The 16211-nt window shown below is 43.0% G+C and overlaps 1 protein-coding gene across 1 annotated transcript in view; it reads right to left on the minus strand.

Annotated features, from left to right (window-relative positions):
- KCNH8 (potassium voltage-gated channel subfamily H member 8) overlaps positions 1-15749 on the minus strand; it is a 311959-nt gene extending 296210 nt beyond the window's left edge. The window contains exon 1 of the mRNA XM_006120171.4: positions 14702-15749. Within this exon, the coding sequence (XP_006120233.2) occupies positions 14702-14777 (76 nt within the window). The 5' untranslated portion in view covers positions 14778-15749. The remainder of the gene's footprint in view (positions 1-14701) is intronic.
- Between the last annotated feature and the right edge of the window lie 462 nt (positions 15750-16211).

Consider the following 16211-nt stretch of genomic DNA (forward strand, 5'->3'; position numbering starts at 1 on the left):
TGTATATTAAGTGATCACATGGGCGCCAAAAGCTTTCGTAAATTTCAAGATTGCCAGTGATGGACATATATTGAAAATACAGTTAGACCACCTGAAACGCCTTGTCAGAACTCAATCCATGTGGAGTTCACTTGAAGAGAAGGTCACATTCTTTGGGGTTTGCCATTATGATGAAGTTAGCAAATTGATGAAGAACCAAGGTTTCCATGGCATTTTGTATTAACACAGATAGCAGTTTCTTCCTTTAATTTTCTTTTAATTTCCTAAATTCCTCTGAGGAAGAGAAACAAAGCTATAGAAATAGTTATGCCTTTTTACAGCACTGGAGAGCAGTCTACCTGGAATGTATATATTATAAAGGCAATTCTTTTGACACTGTCTGTTGTTTTCTTCCTTTATATAAAATATTATGCCTATTTAGTTTGTGTTCATAAATAAAGAAATACTGCTTCCATTAGGGAGATGGCTATTCACAGTAATCTCCAGGGTATAATTTGAACTATTATTCTTACAAGGTCAGGGGGAGAACATTCCTGGAAAATCCTTAGAAAATCTCTATTCAGTAGCATTTTAAAGACACAAATTGTTGGCCCTTCTGAAAAGACTGTTGGGCAGGCACTCTCATAAAAGGATACAAGGATTTTTTAACTCTATCCCTAAACCAAAAATAGGACAGACAGCTTGCAGAAACTTACTATCAGCCAGATTTTAGAAAGCATATTTCATTGCAAGATCACAAGATACTAGATTTTTTGTTAAAAATACCAGTCCTGGGTGTAAGGTCATGAAGAGAAGGCAGGGAGTTTTCCCACACTGCAATCTGTTTTAACTCTCCGTGCAGTGATTGACATGCTAGATTAAAGTTTTAGGAGTGTTCAAGGGATATTCAATGCCATCTCTGAACATTCTAGTTTTTTAAGTATAACAGCTGTTCTAAAGCCTTTGAGTCCTATTACAAGGTCCTACAACACAAAAGCAACCAACAGTTTCTTGGCACATAGAAGCTCCACAAACAGAAATTTTCCTTTTATCAAAGAAGTATTTCCCCTGTCTGCAGTTTGAGAGCAAGCTTTGAGATTTAAAGGAGATTTTAATTTGATTTCTCTTCCTCTTACCCCCTTTTTCTCTCTCAGCAGCAGGGAGGGCAGCAAAACAGCGCTGTATTGCATATGAAGCCAGACACAATCAAATTAGGCTTCCAGTCTCAAATCAGTCATGATTGCACGACACAACCTCACACAAATGTGGATTATTTTCCCCTGCTGTGTGCAGAAGGCACTATGATGTTATGATATTTTAATCGGGACCCTAAGCACATCTGCTTTGCATGTGAAAAGAATGGGATTTATAAAAAGTAAAAAGATAGGTTAAAATACTCTAATTTATAAATACAACTACTTTTAAAATCTATTCCAGAGCATCCAAAACAGATAATGTGCTAGTCTCTCCTCCCCCCCCCCCTTACAGTAACTCAATTTATTTCAGTGGACTTGTATCAGGAATGAGCATGACATCATGCATTTGGAAGTCTAAATCATTCTTAATGATCATGCTGTGGAAAAATAATCAGTAGAAAGAATAATCAACATTCTATAAGATTTAGAATGTCTAAATAGAGTGTTCCTACTGTAATCAACTGAGTAACACACACAAGAGACAGACACAAAAAATCTAAAGACTGAAGCGGGGGGGAGTGAGCAGGTGCAGAGGAGCACGATTTGGACACTCCCATCCCATATGGGGGATTAAAGAGGCTACTCTATGTCTTAATAAAAAGAGAAGGATCAAAAAAAGTACAGGGACTAGAACTGATGTCAAATGAACAAGGGTACCATTCAATTATATTACAGGAAGGCAGACAAATGTTGACAAGTGTGGGTATACAAATGCTAGAAGTCTAAGTACTAAGATGAGGGAACTTGTGTGTCTGGTATTAAATGGGAATATTGATATACAAGGAACCGCAGAAACTTGAGGAAATGACGATATCTAATGGGACACAGTAATACTGGGATATAACACATACAGGAATGAGAGTAGGTTGCTTTAGTGCAGTGGTTCTCCAACTGCCATCTGCTGACTACTAGTGGTCTGCGGCTCAGGGCTCAGCTTCTCCCTCCTCCCCCCAGCAGGGAACCCACACTGGTTATCCAGTTCTCTTCCCTCACCATGAGGTTGGAGCTCCAGCACCAGCTTTCCACTGTGGGGGGGAGGGAGGGAGAAAGCTTCAAGACTTGCCACGAGATCCAGCTTGCAGGGGAGACACATGCCTTTGTGCACTGTGGCTCTCCCTCTCCCCAGTGGAGGGAATGGCAGCCCACAGACACACTACCTGGAAACTCGTGCCTTGGACACGGCACCTGGTATGTGTGAAGCCTGGTGAATGCCCCCAAACACTGAGACTCCTCACGCTCAGCCCACTTCTGCACCTTCCCTTGCTCCTCCCTCCCCCCCAAGACATCCTACCCCCATCCCGCTCCAGGAACCTACCTCCAACACAGGCCCACAACTTCACCCTGCCTGAACCCCCTGAAGCAGGCATAAGGGAAGGGAAGTTAAACCAAGCTCTGGTGCGGTACCCAAGACTTGCTGATTTTATAAGGAGCTGGATATGATTTTCAGTGATAAACATACCTCTAAGAACACCATAGATACTTTGGTAGGTACTCTTTCTGCCACTTTGAGTCTTAACTCAGAGAACAAAGTCATTGATGAAGAGGTGGAGTTAGACGACAGTGTAGAGCCCATGGCAGGAGGGCACATTGGTGCAGGCAGCCAGAAACTATTTACAACTCCAGAGGAATCTAGCCAGTCTCTGCAATTGCCCTCTAGTGAGTCAGAAGCAAGAGGGGACGTAGCTCTGATTTGTGCAGTGCAGCAGTGGGTACAAGCTACAGAAATGTACAACGATGGCTGTGTTTCTGTGCACCAGACATTTCCCTGAGCAGTGAATCAATACTGCTGAATGGGGTGTTGATGCATGCTTAATCGCATGGGACTTTTTCAGAGACAGCTCAAGGAAACTTTCCTGGAGGTACTCAGCAATCTTCTGCTGAATGTCCCTTTGCATTCCCTTTCCTGCTTAGCACCTTCCCCCATTGTAGGAAACTTTACCATGCCATTTGGCAATTACTTGGGCAGAGACCAAAGCAGTACACACATGAGCATCACAGGGATCAGGGAAGAAGCATGTAAAAGATGTACCTTTCCTTCCCTGCTTAACCTTAGAAATGAGATATTTGCTACAGTAACTCCTGCCTGTAAAAAAGTGTGGGAGAATTTAGAATTATTTCTCTAGTTGGCAACATCGGAATCATTCCAGAGTGCTCTTGTCCCGCCTTATATAGTGCCACACCCCAGCCAACACTTACCATGCTTTGGATGTTTGAGATATGTATGCTTGCTAAGGGTTATTGAGAAAGTGATTATGATGTTAGCAGAAGTATATTTCACTGAAATATTTCAATGCTGTGTGTGAACTTATCACATTTGTGTATTGTTTCTTGTACTTCTATAGATGTAGCCTTAAGGGGTACCACACACTAGTTGCGGGCCCATCGGGGTCTATGTGTAGCCTGTGAAACATTTTGTTTATCAATGCCCACATCCAGGGTTGCCAGATTCCACGTTTCTATCTCCCTAGCTTTTTGTCCTACCAGTATTATTCAAGCAACATACACATATAGCAAGGGCACATGAAGTGAGATGCATGCTTATCGCATACAACATTGAATGTCAGATCCATGCACTCACGCTGCATCCAATCAAAGAAAAGAAAATCACAAGTTTAAGAACTCTATAGTGCAGATGACTAAAGTGATGGAAGAACAAACGCAGATGCTGAAGTCCTCAATAATGCTGTAGACTGAGCAAGTTCATACTCAGTCTCCTCTACAGCACATTCAGAACTCTTTTCTGTACCTCCTCCCAAAAATTATTCTTGAACATTTCTTTTCATTCACTCCACCTCTTTAGGCATCTTTCAAAATGATACAGTAAAACTCCTTTGGTCCGGCATCCAATGCTCTGGCACTCCTGATGGTCTGGCACAATCAGGAACCCAGGAGTGCTCCGGGCAGCCGGACAATTGGAGCTGCTCTGCGCTCAGCTTCCCCGATTCATCCGCTGCGGAAACTGACCAGCAGCTGAATTGGGGAAGCCGGGGGCAGAGCAGCTGGGGTGCTGCTGGGTTGGTCCTGCAACACTGAGGGGTGGCGCTATGGGACCAACCCGGCAGCACCCCAGCTGCTCTGTCCCAGGCATCCCCAAGAGCACTGGGGTGCTGCTGGGTTGGTCTCGCAGCACCGAGGGGCGGTGCTACTGGACCAACCCGGCAGCACCCCAGCTGCTCTGCTGCAAGCGTCCCCGATTCAGCCACTCCTGAAACTGACCAGCAGCGGCTGAATCAGGGACGCCTGGGGCAGAGCCGGACTATCAGACGGGGGGGGGCTATGAGGAGTCTGGGGTGGCATCCCCCCCATCCCACCCCAGACCCCACATAGCCCCCCCATCTGATAGTCCGGCATATCTGATAATCCGGCACCCCCTGGGTCCTAAAGGTGCTGGATTATCGGAAGTTTACTGTATTTGGATGTACACACAACTCTGAAAGTCTGCTCCTCCCGGATATCTCCTTTCTCTCTGTGGGAGGAGAGGAGGAAGCGTGGGGGAAGTTATGCCATAAAAGCTAAGTTTTTGCATAACTAATCTTTATCTCAATTTGTCAGACAAAAACAGGCACTACTAAGACACATACAGACAATTTACTTACTGGAATTTAAGGCCCCAAAATTCACAATTGCCTCCTAGGAAAACTAGATGTAATGTAATACTACAGTAACAATCACAGAGATATACTTTATGGCTGTGTCTAGACTGGCAAGTTTTTCTGCAAAAGCAGCTGCTTTTCTGGAAAAACTTGCCAGCTGTCTACACTGGCCGCTTGAATTTCCACAAGAACACTGACTTCCTACTGTCTGAAATCAGTGCTTCTTGCGAAAATACTATGCTGCTCCCGTTCAGGCAAAAGTCCTTTTGCGCAAAAAATTTGCGCAAAAGGGCCAGTGTAGATAGCTCAGATTTGTTTTGCGCAAAAAAGCCCCGATTGCGAAAATGGCGATCGGGGCTTTTGTGCGCAAAAGCGTGTCTAGATTGGCACGGACGCTTTTCCGCAAAGAGTGCTTTTGCGGAAAAGCGTCCGTGCCAATCTAGATGCTCTTTTCCGCAAATGCTTTTAACGGAAATCTTTTTCCACAAAGGCTTTTAACGAAAAACTTTTCCGTTAAAAGCATTTGCGGAAAATCATGCCAGTCTAGACGTAGCCTATGGGTTCTCACTTTCAAAGTGTTGTCTCAAAGCCTCTCTGATTTGAATTGCCCCCATCTGGGCTTCTCTGATAATCTTGCTATTTGGCTGCTCAAAATCAGTAGCCAGACAGTCTGCCTCAGCATTCCACAGTTGAGCAAATCTTTCATCATCAGATTCACAAATATTATGCAATGCACATCACATCCCTATGACCATGGGTATATTATCTTAATTGAGGTCAAATATACCTGTAATCTGCTAACAGCATATTCCAATGCCCCTATCATCTGTCACCTACTCAGCTTGTTGTTGAACTGCTCCTTATCACTGTCTACTTTGCCGTGCAAGGTTTCAGGAGCTATGGCTGTAAGGTTTGGGTTTTCCAGGATCACTATGGACATTTCAACATCCATCACCAGGGCCGGCCCACAACATTTTGGCACCTGAGGCAGGGAGCTCAAATGACACCCCCATATCACCTCGCTTGGGCCAAAACTTTGAAAGGTCTCAATTCTGCCTTCTTCCTGTTCTACTCCTCTCATGGCACTCCACCATCTCTGTGCATCTAGAGAAGACAGAATACATATGAACCAGCAGCAGACAACTTTCTACACTCTGGGTCCTAGTGGTGCCCCACCCTACACACAGTCTGGCACCTGAGATAGCCGCCTCAGTTTGCCTCATGGTAAGAACCACCCTGCCCATCACTTTAACCTTCTGTCCTGGAAAGAAAATCCTGCTTGACCAGTGTTCCAGTGGTGCAAGTTAACAAGAGTTCTTATCAGTATGGGTGGGAGGAGGGCACATCAGCTAAGTGGGAGCCACATAACCTCCCTACATCATTCTCCCAGCCTGGGACCCCAATGCTCTTCCCCTGCCATCCCACATTACTTGAGAGGAGAGGAGAACTGGGGGTGGTATAGCAGATGGAGGAGCTGCTGGAAGTCCTGCTCCTTTCCACGCTGCGAGGGACAGCAAGGAAAGAGCAGAGCACCAGCAGCTCCTCTGGCTGCAGTAGCACTCCCAGCCCCACCCCTCAAGCTTCACATGTGACTCTGGGGATTACAGACCAGTAAGTCAAACTTCAGTACCAGGCAAATTGCTTGAAACTAAAGTGAATGACAGAATCATCCAATCAACATGATTTACTGAGAAGGAAGAGTCAATACTGAGGCCCTTTAGGAAAGCAATTATTATAATGCCTGTATGGAGTAAAAAACATGTGGAAAAAACAGATCCTATTGATCTCTTGTACTTGGATTTTAAGAAAGCCTTGGACAAGGTACCTCACAAAAGGCTCTTTAGCAAGGTAAGCAGTGATGGGTAAGAGGGAAGGTCCTCTCAGGGATCATCAGCTGGGGTGTGTCTACACTACAGGGTTTTGTTGACAAAAGTGGACTTTTGTTAACAAAACTATACCCGCGTCTACACTGCCACTGAGTTCTGTCGACAAAACATCGACAGAACTCAGCAGTTTTGTCGACAGCTGTATACCTCATTCTATGAGGAATAACACCTTAGGCGTTATTGCATCTATACTGTCCTTTGCATCAACACTGTCATGTCAACAAAGTGGCTTGCTTTGTCAACAGAACTGGATGTAGTCTAGACGCTCTTTGTCGACAGAAGCTTTGTCGACAGTATCTGTCAACAAAACTTCTGTCGACAAAAACCTGTAGTCTAGACATACCCTACATTAAGAGATAGGAAATAAGGAGTAGGAATAAATGGCTAGTATTCACAAATCAGAGTGGTAAGTAGAAGAGTCCACCAAAGATCAGAATTGGGACCAAAGCTCCATATATTCACAAATGTGGAAAAGGTGGTACCAAAGTTTGCAGATGATAGAACATTATTCAAGATAAAAGCAGACCATGAATAATGCAGTCAACCTGTGGAATGTGGCAGGTTTTGAGTACCAAACATGTAACTGGGTTCAAGAAAGGATTAGATAACTTCATGGAGGATAGGTTCATCGATGGCTCTTAGCCAAGATGATAACCCCCATGCTCTGGGTATGCGTAAGTCATTGACTGCCAGACACTGGGACTGGATGACAGGAAATGGATCACTCAAAAATTGCTCTATTCTTTTCATTCTCTGAACCATCTAGCAGTGGCCTCTGTCAGAATATAGGATAATGGACTAGATGGGACATTAGTCTGGCCCAGTATGGGCATTTTTATGCTAGTGTTGTCTAGTGTTCAAAGTACAGAACTGGGAGTCGGGAGTCTTTTAGTCTGAGCTCCCTCACTCACTCCTTACTGGATCTTACTCAAATCACTTCTGATCTCCAATTATCTGTTCAACAGGGACATTATTATTTACTTCCCACAACTAATGTAGTGAAGTTTTGCTTGCTACTGTTTGTAAAACTCAGAGCTGCTTAGAAATGCAAAGAATTATGGTACAGACACTCCTCTGCAGTAGGACAGCAGTGTTCAGCTTCATCAGTGGAAAGCTGTCCTGAAGTCATTTTACCACACTGAATGAGGAAGGCACCTCCCCTGTGACAATTCCTGCACCAGTGCTCAACCCCGCATTGCTGGGAAGAAAGGGAGCGTATCTGGAGCATCTGTACATACTAATAATCCTGCAGATGCCATGATAATCCCAGAGGTCTCTGGACCCCAGGAGGCTGCTATAACTTGTACCAGGGAACCTGACTAGTGAAAACTGGACTGAGCTTGGGTAGACACCACCTGAGAGTCACTTTGCCAAACTTTTCCCGTGTGGTGTCACCTGGTCACCGCTGAATACTGAGCCTCAAATCATAAAATTCTGCAACATTGAGTCAGCTGAATGACTCTCCTCCACGTCTAAATTAGAAATGCCCATTGCTAATTTGTGCTCAGAGTTTGAAATCCAGAATACAATGCATGTTACTGTATTTCCATAAGTTAGCTGATTCTGTTAGATGCACTTTAAAGTGGCATCCTAGACTTATTTATTACAATAATTATAATTTGTATTGATTTCTTTTCTAGCTGTAATACTTTTTGGAGTTATTATACATGTCTTCTAGTTCCAGATAAGAAAAAATAAATTTACTTAATTAAAATAAATATTTCATGAAGAAAAGTCACCGCAAAATGAAATGTAAATGAAAGAACCCTCTTTAAAGCACAGATCTATTCTGAAAGGCAACAAGGAAAATGGCGCAATTTTTATGTAACAGATATTCTTCTAACAACATTTCTACAGGTGCAGCTCAAGAACTAGGGAGTAAAGGTGGCTCTAAATCACCTTTACGCCCTTTTGATCCTGAAGCATCCGGTCTGGTCTCAAGCAACAACTTAGGTCAGACTAAGGTCTTCTCAAAATTTTGTTTGCTGGCAACAGCAGCCAGAGATTAGCTTGACATAGCAACCCTACATCATCAAGCAAGACTCCTGAACTGTGAGGATGCACAGGTAGCTGGTTAAACTAGCATCTCAGAGTAGCCCATCTATATCCAAAATAATGTGTAGTGATTTTCAAATCATGGATACAGGGTGAACTCTGGCATAGAGCCCTTCTAGTTCCTCTCAAGGGCACCCTCGAGGTGATAGACCTGGCTTCCTACCGTGTTAATGACACAGGCCGAACTCTGGTACATACACAGTTTTCTGACTCTGTACTTTGCAGTGATACAGAAATGGCATCATGAAAACAAAGCATTATTTATGAATTCCTCAAAAGTACAAAGGATTTAAGAAAATTTAAGATAAGATGTCTACACACCTCTATTTATAAATCACTTTCAGCTCAGCTAAACCCATATGTGGTAGGGAGAAAGACTGCCCTAGCAGCAATTTTTACCTCACTTCATCTGCAAGACTTCACAGCCTGTCACTTAAACACTGGCACACTGCACAGGCCCTTCTAATGTCTTTGAGGATTTAGATTCCCTCTGATAACAGGATTTAGGCTTGGGATCAGTAACCCATTCTAACTTGCACAAAGCCAGACAGGTAGTTTCTTCCCCATTTATAACCCAGCCACCTTTCCTCAAGGATTCTTATATTTGCCATTGTTTCATTTCCTGTGGGTTTCTCCCTTAACAGCCTCTTTTTATTTAACTCCTGGTAGTTAAGCAAATAAATATGAAATAACTTGAACTGCATATCTATAAAAATAAAACTCAAATTTATTCTCCACATTTAGTGAAAAAAAATACTGCTTTGTACTTCTGCTAGCAATTCAAAGCCTAACTTAAGAGCTAGAGTCAGTCTGTCTTGTTTACCCATTTCAAATTAGTAACACTTTTACAAACACATTGACAAAGATGAGTCTTCATATATGTCATTCAAATTGTGAGTGGAAAACAAACAGTGTAATGTCTCAGTATAAGTTCTCCCACAGTCATCACAGTTAATGGTGAGCAAGAAGCTAATAACTCATCCTAACTCTGAAGTCCTAGATTCAGTTTACAGAGCTAGCAATCGGGGGAAAGCATATAATTTGGAATTTAAGAACAACTGCTATAGAAGGCACTGAAAGAAACTATAAAATGCCAGATTTTCATCTTTACACAGAGGTTTTAGGGAATAATATCACACTGAGAAATAGCAGGGTATTTTCTGCACAATTTTGTTAGGCCTGTCCATTTACTAAAATAGAGTTTAACCTTCCTTCAACCATTCAGAACATAAGAGGAAGCAACATCAGACTCTGATGTGGAAAACATTTCCAATATATAGTATAGATTGAAGAGCTTTTTGGAAAGTTTTTGAAATTTGTGAAAAAAATTGAGATTTTGATAAAAAAATCCCCTACAAAATAAGACAAAAATATCAATAGAGGAAAACTGTTCAAAGAAATAAAAATACCTAATGTTTTGCTTTGACTTCAGCCATTTGTTACTAAAAATAAGCTATAGTTTAAAATTTGAAATGAAAAATTTTGAACCGGAAAACTAGCATTTTTCTTGTTGAAAATACCAGTTAAATGTTTTGAAAATTTTGAAGGTTTCCTTTCCATTTTGTTTAAGAAAATATTTCTCAGAAATAACCCTTTCCCACAAAAAGTTTTGGTTTTGATTAATCAGAGTTTACCAATTAAAAGTATTCCTTGGAGAAATTCCTGAGGGCTTTACTATATTGTGGGGTTCAAATCATGGGTTTTGAATAGGGTTAAAATTTTTTTACATAATTTCATGAAAGATGGGGACATCAGTGGTTATTACCAAGGAAGAGCAGGGATGCAAAACCATGTTCTGAAGTGTTCCTAACCTCTGTTTGCCAAAGCATGGAATGGGTAACAGGGAATGGATCACTTGATAGTTAACTATTCAATTTATTACCTCTGAAGCACCTGGCATTGGCCATTGTTGGAAGACAGAATACTAAGCTAGATGGACCAGAGGCCTGACCTACTATAGCCATTCTTATGTGCCCCCAGGCACAGCTTCAAGACAGTAGCAATATGAAGGGACAGCATCAGGTGGTTTCTGGCATAAAGAGGGAGCATAACTGTTGCTACACACCCTCAAGGGATGCAGTCTTTAACTTCAGGTGTCCACACCCTGCTTTGCATGTGAGCTAGTGGGAGTTCTGCTTTCGGGCATAAATGTGTTGTCAGGGATCATGGCTCCTGGCTCCCTGTTACTGACATGTATTCAACAGTTTGACGATGCACTGAAATATAGACAATGAACACAGATATATGATACAACTAAAATGACAACTATAAAAGTTCTGAATAACCAAAGAACATCATAAACCTAACATTGATTTTGGGGCTGCCCATTATTTACAAATGTTCTAGATTCTTCATTCCCACCTCTCCCTATGTCTACATTGGCAAGATTTTGCGCAAAAGCATCTGCTTTTGCACAAAATCTTGCCACCTGTGTACACTGGCCACGAGTACTTGCGCAAGAACACTGATGTTCTAATGTATAAAATCAGTGCTTCTTGTGCAAATACTCCGACGCGCCTGCTCAGGGATAAGATCTCTTGCGCAACTGTTCTTGCGCAAGACACCAGTGTAGACAGGCAACATCAATTTATTGCACAAGAAAGCCCGATGTTTAAAATGCCCATCGGAGCTTTCTTGCACAAGAGCATCTACACTGGCACAGATGCTTTTGCGCAAAAGCACATCTCTTGCACAAAAGCACTTGCCAGTGTAGATGCTCTCTTGCGCAAATACTTTAACGCAAAAACTCTTGTGTTAAAAGTATTTGCACAAAATCTTGCCAATGTAGACGTAGCCCCAGAGAGTATTTCATGATAGGGTAAGTTGTCACAACATTAAAACCAAGAGAGATATCATATTAATGAATTTATCAAAGTTCTATGCAAAGTTAAGCATATTTTTCAATGTTTTCTGGAATCCTTTTCTGCACTGTTGCCCAGAATTAGAATTAATTCTCCTCTGGATTAAAGATGCATTGGTGGATTAGTCTATCATTGATGACAACAAAATATATCCTTCCCAAAGGCTTAAAATAAAAGGTCTGTTAACTACAGACAGCATCACTGTATCAAAACATGCAGAAAAATATTTATAACAGGATATCATCAATTCTGAAGTCAAAATAGTTTATGTAACATAGCCTGTGTTTAATACTGAACTAAATGTATACAATTTATAATCATATTTAAAACACATGCAGGGTCTGATCCTGTAAGGGGTTGTACTTTGAATAACTTATTAATCTTGTAGTATCCTTGATAGTCCTAACTGTTCAGATGAGTAATCTAACTCACTTGCTTAAGAGTTTGCTGATTTGGGCCCAGAGTTTGTGCTAGTTTTTACAAAACTATGTTATCCCCCCATATGAATAAACAAGCATGTTAACTACCACAGAAATAAGGACTTTGCAAGTAAGTGTATGCTTTAAAAAAGCCAACTAGATCACATCAAATCAGCTTCAAAGTGATTTTTTTTCAGATTTAAAATTCCATTGTGTTATGTGCACTGTCATTCTACAAAGACCAATCTAATTTAATAATTAGTTATGTTTTAATTAATGTATTTGAAGAATACAAAATGTATTCTCTACTTCAGTGGATCTCAACCAGAGATACATGTAATCCTGGAGTTACACAAAGATCTTCCAGGGGGTACATCAACTCATCTAGAGAAATGATTTTACAACAAGCTACATAAAATACGCTAGTGAAATCAGTACAAACTCAAATTTCATACAGACAAAATGAGAAAAGAAAGCAACTTCAATAATAATGCTTTGTCACACTTTTATATTTTTATATCAGATTTTCTTAACAAGTAGGTTTTAAGTGAAGTGAAATTTGTATTACACAAGATAAATCAGACTCCTGAACTGGGTGAAGTAATCTGGAAAGGTTGAAAACTACTGATCTATAAATTAAGAGCCAAATGGTGTTTGTTTTATACCAAATAGCACTATTCTCCACAAATAATCCAATCCCACTCAGAAATGTACAACCAATGAATTTTTGGAGCAGAAAGGCAGAAATATATTTGTTCATGATAATGTCTTCTACATAATGCCCAAGTTCTGTTCAAAGGCAAAATCTCCATTGAAACCAATGGGGATTTTTCTCAGTAGAGACATCAAAAAGATGTTTCCCATTACTTTGTGCAAAAGTGTATTACTATGTGTGAACATTATTGCTAATATTAAACATTTTAAAATAAGTCAAGTAGATTTTTTTCAATAACTTCAGAATATATTAACTAAGATACTATACTTAACATGATTTTTAAAAGCCTTCCAAACCAAGGGAGAGAAAAGGGGGTGAGGTAATATATTTTATTGGACCAACTTCTGTTAGTGAGAAAGACAAGCTTTAGAGTTAAATGGGGCTCTTCTTCAGGTCTCATGCAAAATTTGACACTCCCTTAAAAACTCAAAAGCATTCAAAGACACATGTTGCTGTTAGAATGGAGAGTGGATTGACCAGAGCAGCTAAACTGAAGCAATAATTCTTTTATTGTGCATAAATTGAGAACTTATAAAGTTTCAACTAGCCTCCCTCCCCAAAAAAGTTCCAAATGCTAAGGTATCATTCTGAACACAGACAATAAAATTATTCATAGCAAAGTCTAAATAATTCAAAACCTATATTTCACAGTAGGAGAGTGTAACCAGTTTGATCCTCCCAAAATAAATGGTCTCCAAAGTGCATTTTAGTAAATCACCCCTCTCCCCATTTTGTTCGGTCCTTTGACGTGGAAGCCACTGTAAGGAGTTTTTTAAGCAGACAGCGGTAGGGATTTTGCCAATCAAGTGACAACAGCATCTACAAAAACTTTACAACATGAAATCTGCCAGAATTGATCTCTAGTAAATAACACCCGGGTAATTGATTGTAAACTCTAAGTGAAAAAAGTGACTTGGAATCCACTAACAAAACAAATATTACTCTTTAGGGCACATCTACTCTAAGAATTACTTGATAATGAAATATAGATTTAAAGCACCCCTTAATCATGTTCTCAAGATACTCTCACACTAAAGATACAGTTGTAACCTGAGTTAATGATTCTGTTGATCTGCGTAACTATTTGTGACTTGAGATTTTAGGATTCACTGATATAATGATTGAGCTCAGTTTTCTTCATCGCAGGCCAAAATAGTAATAAAAATACAATGGTCGGGAGGCATATACACATCAAAATGTTTGCCAGAAAATAAAAGACTAAGAGAAATGAGTTTGAAGATTTTATTTTCACTCCAGTGTGAATCGTTTGAGATTCCCCCCGCCCATTCCCTAAAAGGGTGGGGGGGATTTACGTTGGCGGAAAGTTCTCTCCCGCTGGTGTGTGTTTAACCTATAATAACGACTAACAGCTCATTAAGTACAGGGAGTCCTAAACAACAGCCTAGAGCCTCCAGTGGCAAATTATTTCCCCGCACCTGAACAAACTCCACATATTGATGCAGCAAACCGCAAGGGAACCGCTGAGCTGGGATTGACCCGAGCAGCAGCAGCGAGCACCAGGTGCTCGTGGGAAACGAGGAACAGCTGGAGGCAAAGTACCAGCAGAGGCTGAGGCGAAGGAGCTGTCCAGGGTGCTGAAAGCTCGCGTCCACTCGGCTAGCAGCCCCGTTCATCTCACTCAGCAGCGCGCGCGCATACACACCCCGCGCAGCTGTCCGGCCAAGGCAAAACCCGATTAAAGGCTGAAATCTGGCCCGAGAGACTTAAACAAAGAGATTCCCCCCGAGCCGCGTCTTAAACCTACGCCCACCCCACCCGCCCGCAAAACACGCAGCTGGCACTAGGGCGACGGTCAGGGGCGCGGAGCCCCGGGACGCTGCAGCAGTAGCAGGTGGAGCCTGCAACTTCTCTCCCGAGAGCCGGGCCGGGGCTAACCGCGCGAGCCCCCCAAAGAGGCAGCCGCCTGCGGCACGGCAGGGAGCACCCGTCCCAGCCGCACAGCCCCACGCCAGACCCCCACTCCCGCCCCGACTCACGCGTGCCGTCGAAGCGCGTGGCGATGGTGTCGAGGAAGGTGTTCTGCGGGGCCAGCAAGCCTTTCATCACCGGCATCTTTCCAGCGCGGTGCGAAATTCCCCATCAAACTTTACCCGGGAAGGGGGACGCGCAAAGAAAGTGCACGGGGCCGGGGGAGGGGAGGCAGGGGGCGGGGAAAGGGGGCAGCGCAGGGGCCGCTACGACTTCGCCTCGCCCGGCAAGCGCCCGTCTGGCCGGCCGTGAGCAGGCTAGCGCCAGAGAGCGGCGCCTCCCCCCTTCCACCAGCTGCCCGGCTCCCGCCCGCCGGCTGAGCCCGCTCGCAGCCGCCGCGCGCTCCATCCCCCCCTGATTGGCTGGCGGGAGAGACCCGGGGAGGAGGGTGCGCGCGTGGCGAGGAGCGGGAGGAGGGGTGGGGGGGTTCCTTGCACGACTTGGGAACCACCGCTGCGTGGCTCAGGGGCTGTTCAGTTCGTTCAGCCCTGTCGGAGAGGGTGGGCGTGAAGGGGGGCGCTGTGTGTGTGTGCAGAACCGGCGGAGTCCCGGGGGAAATACAAGCTGGTGCAAGGAACTGAGCGCAAGTTGAGGGTGTGATCACCCGACACCTGCTCGCGGGAAGGGAACAGCTGAGGCTGCCGCACCCAGCCAAGCACCCCCGCTCCAGCTCACCCCAGCCTAGTGCTTAAAGAGCAAACTCACCAATGCAATCCAGAAGGTAATGAATCCCAACACAGTACAGCTGCGAAAACCTGGTTCCAGACGCTTTGGGGGTCTCAATCCTCTTAGTTGTGCTGACTAAACAGAACACAAGCATCCAGGCTCCATTTCAAGCCCCAGCATCTATATCCAGCTCAAAACAATATTGTTGCTTATACCCAAATCCTCCTACTTCCTGCATTTTGAAATCCCCCACTTCCAAAATGCAGAGCCTGATGCCCTCCGAACAATCGCATTGCAGCAACCCAGCAACTGAATGTTGCCGAATTTTGGCCCAAACCAATAAACTGAACCATTAAAAGACACAACAAGTGTTGCTTCTACTATTCCACTTAAAAGGTCTGACTCCATCCTTCTGACTTCTCCCCCTGTACACGGTTTAGTATAGATATCTCCAAAAACTTTAATATGGCATCAGTGTCTGCTAGATCCAGCTATTTTTTCTGCCTCCCTTCTGGTTTAATTGTCTAAATGTAATGGATATGCAGTTTCTCCTACTCCCTCAGTAGTCTCAATCCCAATGCATTGGAATATAGCAACTTGCAAAAAATGTCTATCCAGAAATTGAATCCAGCTCAGTCCTCCTGGGACCCCAGATCTGAGTTCTATAGGGCAGTTGCTCATCTAGACATCAGAGCTTGCTACTGTGGAAATGGATAACCATGGAATTTGTGTCAGTAAAAGCTGGCAGGATCCAGATATTTATGTTTCTATTGAACCGTGCTGCATTGGGATCTGAATCTCTTTCTCCTCCTCTCAATGTGTGTGAGAGGTGTCTACATTTCTCCTCTTTTT

This window comes from Pelodiscus sinensis, chromosome 2, assembly GCF_049634645.1.
Source record: "Pelodiscus sinensis isolate JC-2024 chromosome 2, ASM4963464v1, whole genome shotgun sequence".
NCBI lineage: Eukaryota > Metazoa > Chordata > Testudines > Trionychidae > Pelodiscus > Pelodiscus sinensis.